General features: G+C 42.1%; 2 protein-coding genes across 2 annotated transcripts in view; both read right to left on the bottom strand.

Annotated features, from left to right (window-relative positions):
- Positions 1-9,075, bottom strand: part of ppp1r37 (protein phosphatase 1, regulatory subunit 37) — a 37,864-nt gene extending 28,789 nt beyond the window's left edge. The window contains exon 1 of the mRNA XM_084019196.1: positions 7,303-9,075. Coding sequence (XP_083875322.1) covers positions 7,303-8,053 — 751 coding nt within the window. The 5' untranslated portion in view covers positions 8,054-9,075. The remainder of the gene's footprint in view (positions 1-7,302) is intronic.
- Positions 9,076-10,033: 958 nt separating this feature from the next.
- On the bottom strand, positions 10,034-10,450 carry h2af1al (H2A histone family member 1a like; the record flags this gene model as incomplete). The annotated part of the gene is made up of 1 exon (XM_084019442.1): positions 10,034-10,450. The coding sequence occupies one exon, from the start codon at positions 10,448-10,450 to the stop codon at positions 10,034-10,036; it is 417 nt and encodes a 138-aa protein (XP_083875568.1).

Consider the following 10,450-nt stretch of genomic DNA (forward strand, 5'->3'; position numbering starts at 1 on the left):
ATATTTTGGCGGTGAATGTGTATGTAGTAAAGATTGTAGCGGCTACTGTAGATAAACACCTGACCTGCTGTCTGCACACATAGTCTGGAGTTGCATGGACAGTGGGGGTCTCAGCACAGAGTTACAGTCAGAAAAGGTAGTCGGCCTTTTGACCGACCTACTTTATTGTTGGACAAATTGTTTTAGCAGCTAATACAACCCTGCGACAACCGACGACCAATCCTCTGGAAGGATTAGTCCACTGAGACGTCGGAATGCTAAATACTTTAGAAAGCATGAGGTCTGTGGAAAGTAACCTTGAATTGATCATCTCAGAAAACATTTATCACTTTAAAAGGTCATAACAGAGGAAACCAGTGTTGACAGGTAACATGCTTCAAGAGGAAATTATTCCCAGCCAGCACTTCAGAAAAAGGTGCTCCAACATAGAAGATTGAACACAGAACACTCAGGAACACATGGAGGCCAGGTGTCCAAGAATCCACTGTGTTTCAGCCGAGTCTATTAGGTACACCTCACTAAAAATACTGCAGTCTAGGTGTCAAGGTGTAATTTAGCCAATCATCATTGATAAAAAATACACCCGTCAGTATAACGCAACACAAATCCACAGCACCACAAACTGCAGTTAGGTTGTTTACAAGTTTAAAGGTAATCACAGAGAGACGGAAGAAGCAGAACAAAGGTTGAGTCCTTTTCCTGTTGTGTAAACATATTTTTGTAATTTAGCTGGCTTAGTCTAAAGTGAAAACATGAAGAATACACACGACAACAATTTATAAAATAGCATGCCAAACCTGTGAGCAACCATCCAGAGATAGATGCGAGTATGTTGTGGGTGGCACACCAACGTGTTACCAGCTCCTACTTAACATGCAAGTGCCAGTGTTCAAAATAGCCCCCCTCTGCCTGTCTCCAGTCCCACTCTCTGCCATCTCACACTGCAGTGCTATGGATGGTGACAGCAGCGTCATTCACACATGACAGTTGGCCGCCTGGCTGATCAGAGGTGTGGCAGAGAGGCAGGGATTGTGTCGCTACTGCAGTGTGCCTCGACCAGTCTGGGTGACAAGACGGCAGCAGTGTGTCAACACAAAGAGAAACAAGTTCAAGTTTTAGAAGGAAGCCGCCATCTGCTTAAAGCAGATGATGAGGTTAAAACCACAACTTAAGCCCATTTACCTAACATAAATCATGCTGTATCAGCACAGGTTTTTTGTGCAATGTCTAGGAAGATTTGTCACTTGACTCCAGCTAAAAGCTGATGGATTTCATAGAGAGTGGTATGTAATATGTCTATTCTACCATTTACAAACAATCCCCAGATTGTTTGGTAAAAAAAGATCACGTATAGGGCTACAGTGCAGACAGACACATGGTTAAATGCCAGGGTTTATTAAAAAAACCCAGACAAACAGATTTTAAACAAAAGGTGGATGTGTATCACAGACAGGCAGAAATGCTGGATAAATTAATGTACAAACCAGAGCTATGCTACAGGGATGATATTATCAGCAGGTATGACCGTATCACAGACAAAAAAAATATCACAGAGGCCCAGAATACCCGGTGTTGGTCTGCCTCTAACGCAAACTGAACTAGCTTCTAGGTTTTCAAAGCCTTTGTCCATTCTGTTCACTGAAAGCTTTGCTTATCACTATGTAAGTTGGTTCACAGCCATGACACATAACTTTTCATGGGTCACAGAGCCTCTAATAACCTGGTGCCAAGTGGGCCTCGGGTCTGATGACATGAGACAGAGCTGCACGTCGGCCAAAGAGTTTGGCTGCTTGCAGGATTAATGGTCATTAATGTGAAGGAAGTAGGCTTTTACATATTTGTACACAAAGCTGTATTACATTAATGTTATAGTACTCTGGTGTGCTCTATCATTCTCAACGGTTGCTGTGAAAAACCATCTTGCACCATGGCTTAACAAAAACAACCGCTCTGCATTTAAGAGTGTTTGCAGTGGCTGATAAGTCTAATAAAATAAATGACGTAGCACATGTTTCCAGAGATTTTGTAACAACGTGCTTAACTGATATCAGCCCAAGCTGCAGCTAGACTGAAGTGACCGGCCAGGGAGGAGGGCGAAACAGGGGAGGAGAAGTGAAGGGAGCACGGGAAGCAACGCAGCATGTTGGGAAGTTCAGGAATCTCAGGATATGATGTAGTATTTGCCCAGGCCTGGAGGGAAAGAACAGTCTCGCAAGTCTCGACAGGGAGAGAGGTAAAGAAAGGAAAAAAAGAGCTCTAAGAAAGATATAATCTAACATTGATATTTCTTACCACTGTCGACAATATTACATTTGAGTACAATCTGGTCCTTTTAGTGTAACTCCACACATTTCATGCTAGCTGATGCCACAAAACGGAGTGCAGCGAAAAGAAGAATAAATGGAAATATGACACCCCATCCCCCATCTGACTACCATTGTTCACCTCTCTGTTCCCTCCTGAACCTCAGGTGTTAATTTGAATGACAACTTTCTAACCCCTGCTTTGCAAACATTCAATACCCATCCAACAAATTCTCCCCCCTGCTCTTACAGGAGAGACTCACACTGTGCATGGACGAAGCTCCAGGCTCTGTGAGCTCAGGCTCACTTTGCTGTTATGTTTCTGGCAGACGACATAAGACAGAGACGCAGAAAACCTGACACTAGATCTGCAGATAAAGGGTTTGCATGGATGATAAAGCTATTGCGACACAGTGCTTCTAACAAAGTGAAAAATGAAGGGCCTGAAGTGGTGGTTTGGATACTTTCAATTTACTTTGGCCTCAGAAACACAGACGCACACATACACACATTCAGGTAACCTGTCCCATGTGCAAGCATGTCTAATGACAAGACGGCAGGAACAGGACAAAGGAAAATATATCCATGTGAACGACAAACATTCAAAGATTTCACTAGTAACACAAAAAATAGAAAAGTAGAATTGTTTCCCAAATTTTGAAAACATCACACAAGAAGCAATTTCCAAATTGAATACATAAGTGACATACAGTATATAGTAATTATCAGGCTTTGTCAGTTGCAAAAAAAGAAAAAGATGTTATCAAACAGTGGTTGGGTGACTCATTAACATTTAACACGTATTTGCTGTCAACGTTTAAAAGACACAACAGGCTAAACTGCCACTACCTGAATGAGCTTGATAAAATCAGATCTATTTCAAGAAATCAGATAGCAGACCAAGTTGTCAAAACAGTGACACTTCAAGATCCTCAATATGTTGAATAGTAGAACATTCTCGGTAACATGAATGTTGCATTTCTATGGTTCACTTTGCGATTGTCGTAACGAACAATGCAATTGTCGCCATGATAACTTTCCATACTTCCTGATAAAATCCTGATTCTGTAAACCGTTATGCAGTGTTTTGATGTCTGATAGGCTTTTGAAAGCATCCATCTGCTACTTTCTTCTGGATCAGAGGTAATATCTCAGTATCCTTATCTCTAGGCCCCCAGAAACACATTCCTCTGCATTGTTTTGATGCAGGGATCCTGGTGGATGCGTCTCCCCTCTATGACATTTTTAAAAATTGATACAGATGCTACAGTACTGGTTGCTAGGAATACTTCATGTTTGCCACGTCGATCAAAGAGATTTGTTTTCTGAATCAAATTGCATAGCTAACTTTTTGCAATGTAGGCATGTATGCAATATATCAAAACAAAATGACTTCCACCTGATCTCAATACCATCATACTTAGATAGAAAGAAACGGTATTGATACTGAGAGAAACGTAGGAATCTGGTAGACACATACAAAAACATTAATACACACAAAAATAAAACATAAGAATTAAAACACATGAGTGAAGTGATGTGATAGCCAACAGAACTACTACAGAGATCAGTCACTAAAATAGAGTATGTGCAAATGGAGGTAATGCAAATGTAAGAAGATTAATAAGTATAATGTAAAACCAGTGCAAGAATCATGATGACTGTCAATGTAAAATTTGAATTGAATATATATATATGACAAAATACAAATCCTAACATAGCAATCCTAACAAAACATTAAGAGTTTTGGGACCTCAAATGATTATATTCATCTGATCCATTAGACTTAACACTGTTTTATTAATGTACAATGGTATTAGTATATATTTTCCTAGATTAAAAACTGAACACTGTATCAGTTGATTAACTTCACCGCCATCAACGGTCTGCCTGCCACTATATCAACAGCACAATCAGTTTGACCTTTGGAACTTAAATAAACTAAATGATAAATGTACTGAGATAAGATCATTAGTCATCCAGAAATTTGACTGTTTGCAGTGACAAATGTTTCATAACAGCCCAAAAATCTTGGCTAACCAGGTTGTACTTAGCCCCTGTGGAGTTTGGCTTAAGATATTTCACGGCAAATTTATCATCAGGCTGGCTGCCTGGCAGGTGCACTGCAAACTGATGCACAAACATCAGAAAAAGGCAACAGGGTTATGTGACAACAGTCAAGTTCCTGGATGCAACAAATGTGTCAATTATTTTTGGGGTAGAATATAAATTACAGTATAATGCGGCTGAATGTGTGAGTATAAATGTGTCTTTCTGAGCGGCCCTCTGACCAATTGCAGGGGGTGTTAATAGAACAATTTATATTCAGCTGAACATGAGGCATTACTGTCCATGCATATTAACCTTTGCTTTTTTGCTTCTTTCTACTCCCCCTCCTCCATCTGGACATCTCGCATCACTGACCCCTGCCTTGGTCTGGCCTACATTTTTGGTTTTATACGCCATGAAAAAGCTACTCTCTCTGGCCTACCCTTAAAACAATACAGGTTGCAAAGACACTGTAAAGTCAGCAGTAGGGCTGAAACGATTACTTGAGTTATTCGAGTAACTCGATTCTAAAAAATGCTTGAGGCAAAAACTCTGCCTCGAAGCTTCGTTGAATTCCTATCTCGGCATTATGCGGCTGCTCAGCAGGGATCATTGTTCCACACGGGCCGTTCTTGAGGAAGCCAGGGCTCCGGAGTGACCATTTAGGGCGCACATGCAACCAAAACTCAGTGAAGTAAATATGTTCTTTGGTTGCAACATTTAGCGGGTCTGTTTGTGTGCAGCGTTGTTTTTTTCCCCACTGCATACAGAGATGAATCACCACGGTCTGAGTCAATGAGAGGCCGAGTAGGGGCGGGCCTAGGTCTCTGATTGGCTCAGACCCCGGTCTCTTCTTCACTCAAATGTTTGTAAAGTAATCAGGCGTAGTGACTTGAGCGTCAAAAATGAAGACAACTGTTGATCGTTTTTTACCTACAGAAAGTTGCCGTGCACGTAACACCTGTCTCCCCTCGCGCCGTAAGACACCAGTCCTGTCTCACTGTCTCCCCTCACACCGTAACATACCGGTCCTGTCTCATGCGTCTCCATCCGAGCCAGTGTCGCGAACCGGGCGGTCTGGTCGGGTGTAGTTTTAAGAACCGGTCGTTTGATCCGGTCTCCGGTTCACCGCAGGCAGCTGACATTATGCAGTACGGCAGAGCCAGGCTGGGAACGCTGCCTTTACTGCCGGAGCGTCGTCGTTCAGAATCGTTAAAAAGCACCAGAAACACAACCGGTACCGGGACAGGTGCATGCTGGTCCGAGCAGCACCCCCCTCCCCTCCCCTCCACGTCAGGCAGCCCCAAACCGAAGCAGTGAGGAGTCAGACATGATAATAACATTTAACAGTGCTTATAATATCACCCAAGATGAGCATTTTAAGTTTATTTGTAAACAATTTAGGTTATTTTGATTTCTTTTTTGTGTTGAGATTTATAAAAGAAAAAAATCCTCATTTATCTTTAGCTTTATTTTTTTCTCATCTTTATTCCTGTTTATAGTCATTGACCGAATGTGTTAAGAAATTAACAGTGCATATGAGAACTATATACAATGTTAATTTTTTATCCGAATAATCGGTAAATCACTCGACTACAAAAAAATTTGATAGCTGCAGCCCTAGTCAGCAGTGTATAAAATAAACCGATTTGGCATCTTCTCAGACTGCAATCAACTGTGTAATTATGTCGACCGCCATCACAGTAGGCTACTGTGAGCAAACACCAGTTGTCACACTCTGTCTGCAGGTCCGCTTATTCAACGATGCCAATTGTCCACACCAGAGTGTCGTGGTCAGATCATAGAGGACTTGCCCGTTGATCCCAAACAAGAATACAACATGACACTACTGTATACTAAATAAGTATAACTCTGCATAAGAGGAACTACACTGAAAAACCATAGAAAAATAGAATAAAAAAATAAATAAAAAGACCCAGAAATGTCAGATTATCAGTATTATTAAACTTGACTTACAATTCCACAAGAATCAATACACAGTAATTGAAAGCCATTAATTGTTCTATTAAAACTGCATTTAAATGTATTGGACCACAGTCCACGCAAAGAAAATAAAGTTGAATTTAAATTCTAAATAAAAGAATAATAACAAAATGTTGATATTATATATTATTGATTATGTTCATTTGTGCAGGCACACTAATCTACATAAATAGCAATCAATTAAAGTGACAATGCATGTGGCTTTCTAAAGTTTTATCTTAAATATGCGGCATCTATGATCAAATACATTCATATGACTACAGGGAAAATGGTGAAAAATATGAAAAAGTAACTTTTTATTTTGTTGTAATATTAAAGGTTGGGTACCTTTAGCTCAGTTAAGGCAGTGCCATATCCTGCATGAGCTTCCTTTTGGCACTGAACAAACAGGAACGGACAGACGTAAAATGGCACACCTCAAGGAGTGGTGGTATCCACTCACAATATGAAAAACCGCACATATTTAGATATATAGGTGTTCTTTGGCTGCCGGGGGAGGGGGGGACCTAGACTAAGCCTTGATGTTATTTATTTAACTATTTAAAGTAAGAAATTAACTTGTGTTTGACAAAGGGGCCTGGGCTCAGGTGCTGTCTTGGGACTAATGCGTGCAAGAGATGAGGAGTTCACACAAAAGAACATTCCTAAAAAAAGCTGTCACAATCGACACACCTCTCAGGCATCACTGCCAACATACATCCATCAGTCACGTTTTTACCAACTACACATAGAAAATGGACCATTACTGTCATTTTAAACCTAATCTGAATAGAGTGAACAGCATTTTACATATGGAGCTAGAGAAAAATGCTGTTAAAAGTCTTATGCAGACAAATCTTGGTGAGCCATGTTAAACTGACATGTTTATACAGGCACAATAGACAAGTAGAATAAATATAAAGTCATTCACACACGCAGGCATGCAGAAACAAACACACAGTATTACCGTGTCTCCAGGGGTCCTTCGGCTCCACTGCTCCAGAGATAATAGCCTCATCTGAGGGAAACGTCACCCTTTTGCCAGTTGGTTTGTTTTTGTCGTCCCCCTCCTCCACCGTAGGGTACAGTCCGGCCGGGTCCGTGGCAGACGCTTCTGTGCTGCTTGTTTGGCTTGCATCTGACGGGCTCTCTGCCGTGCTGCCAACCGGGACATCCTGACACGCGGACTCCGAGTCTAAAGTATTGTCTGAGAATGATCTGACATTTGTAAGTTCAGCCTCCAACACCCCACTCTCGTCGAGACTCAGATCCACACCTATGTCCATGTCCCCACCATCATCCCCTTCTTCCACAACAAACGTTGCTGGATCAGTGTCCTTATCTTCCTTCATTTTGTCCCCCCCAATATTGTCCTTGTGCTCCTCATCATTAGAAAAGATCAGTGGGAGGTCAGTGGGATTCACTACGCTGTCTTGAGCAGTGCTCTTTCTATTTCCATTGACCTCATCAATTTCCAGTGTGTCTTGTGGCTGGTGGTTATCCTCCTCAGCTGCCTGAAGGTTGTCAGAGGGCTGAGGCATCAGGTACGTTTCGGAGGCCTCTGTGGGAACAATATTTTGTTTTTCTGTGTTACCGTCCGTCATCAGTTCAGAGATCCGGGGGATGACCCCTTCCATGTTGTTTGTGGTGTTGTGATCATCACCATTGCTTTTTGTCTTGACATTGCTCAAATCTAGACACTGCTCTTCGATATTCATGTTTTAATTTCCAGTGAAACTTAAGTCTTTAACTGTGCCAGACAGCCTGGGTGTTGGGTTAAACAGTAACTAGGAACCAAGTGACATGGATAAGCCTGTCTCTGGGCCTTGTCTCACAGAAATATACGTAAAATGTCCACCTACCTAGGTCCTTTACTGACCAAATTATATTCAAGTGCAATCAGAAAACCTTTACCTATACTTAAACTAGTTGTTGTATTTGGAGTGATTTAAATGCGTTTTTCACAAAGCCCCAAGTCACAAGTGATTTTGGTGCATCCTTATAATTAAAGTGCAATTTCACACAAATATTAATGCAAGAAATATGTGATGCCTACGTGGAAAAAGGTAGATGTTTCAGCAATTATGCATATGCCAAACCAGGCAACTTTGTTCCAACTATCAGCCAGGCAGGCAACCGCCAGATCCGACGAAATGCTCGCTGGTCGTTAGCACATTGCCAGCAGTATAGAAGAGGACCAGGACAGTCAATTGAAACGGAACAAGTCACTCAGGGTGCCTCCATTAGAGTGAGCTGACTGCCCCGACACCAAACCAATTCATTTGCATGAATTTGAGCGAGCTAACGTTAGCTAGCTTGCTAAAGTTGTTGCCCAACAATGTCGTCCAGGCCTGTATCCAGTCGCGTGCCAGCTTCTTTGCGTGAGCCCGTCTGTTTCTCCGCGACAAAGTCCATTCTTCCCCGTCAATAAAAATATTATCCGGCTGTGGATCTCGTCTCACCCTCCGTCGTGCTGCTCGGCTCGCATCACAACCCCCGACCAGCGGCAACCAGAAAAAAAACAGGCGTCACACTCCGAGCAATGAGCATGTTTCAATGGCTAAACGTTAGCGCTTCAGAGCCGCGCCGAGGCTACAACTTCCGCTACTAACAGCGATAATTATTATGAGATTATAAAGACGTTCCGACTGCACAGGTTTCGTAACTGTCTCTCTATCCGGGCGAGCTACGGTGTACCTGTTTTGTCTTGCGTTACCATTCGCTAGCTTGTTGAAGTCCGACAACTGTTTGTTGTTCACACGTCTTACGTCAGCACGTCGTTACCCACAGGGGTACGTTCAACAGACGGCGTGTTACAGAACGTTGCTAAAAATCAAATCGCATAAATAGCGTCATATTCGGAAGGGTTGGAGGAATATTAAGTATAGAATAGTAAATGAATAGTGTTGCTTACTTACTGTAATTATTCGTATCCAAAATATGTGTTGAACAAATCCCAAAGTCAAGAATATCAAAACACTTGTAGATACTGTAGAATTTCATTATTGCATTTCCAATCTTCTGCTAGCCATTTGCAGGTAGAATCAAGTACGAACATGCATGCTTGGCCTGAGTGAGGTTTGAGCCCTAGTCCTTTTAGTTGGAGAGGAGCTTTTCCAAGTTTGGAAATAATTCACGCACTACAGACACATTCAGCGAGTTTGTCTTTTACGAGCCAGTTAACCACTGCATGGTCGTCATTTACGTTTGCTTATCTGCAGTTGTAGCACAAACGCTTGAGGTACAGAGTTGTACTATACAGGGGCTGTATCTGTTCACATGCTGCCGACAAGCAGAGTTGAAATCAGGACTTTAAAGGCTCATATTGGACTGAATGGAGCATCAGTACATACAGAATGTGTTTGGAATTATAGGCATACAAAGACATTTCGGTCAGACAGGTTCATTCAAACATATGGACAACCCTCGATACAAGGAAGCATCCCAACAGCCTTGCCAGGTCAACCGTTCAGAATTCTTAGATTTCAAACGACGGTGTCGCTATAAGCATTTTAGTTAAGTCACTTAACTCTGCAAGAAGCATAGTATGAAATGTCAATTTAGCAAGTTGCCTCTTAAAGACACGTCAAGCTCAAGTAGAGCATTTCCCCAGAAGACCCAAGCAAATTAAAAAGATACGCACTTTTTTAAAAAAAAAAAACAATCACTTTAATATAAATTTTGCAAAACATGGTCAGTTAAAACTCTTGAGACGGAACATCTTTAGCTGTACTGTCATCCTTCGACACCTTTGTCTTCTTGGGTAGAAGGCTTGCCTGGATATTCGGGATGACACCGCCGTCACTGATCGTGACCCCTGCCAGCAGTTTGTTGAGCTCTTCATCATTTTTCACTGCCAACAAGATATGGCGGGGAGCAATGCGATGCTTTTTGTTGTCACGACAGGCGTTTCCTGCTAGCTCCACGATTTCAGCACAGAGATACTCCAGGACAGCTGCTAAGTAGACTGCAGCACCGTTGCCAATCCGGTTAGCATAGTGGCCCTTCCTGAGCAGCCTGTGGATGCGGCCCACTGGGAAAGAGATCCCTGCTCTGGCAGACCTGGAAACTGAAGTTTTTTGTTTGGCCACGGCTTTCTTCCCACGGCCAGACAT

The sequence above is a fragment of the Eutrigla gurnardus genome (genome assembly GCF_963514095.1).
Source record: "Eutrigla gurnardus genome assembly, chromosome: 10".
Taxonomy (NCBI): Eukaryota; Metazoa; Chordata; class Actinopteri; order Perciformes; family Triglidae; genus Eutrigla; species Eutrigla gurnardus.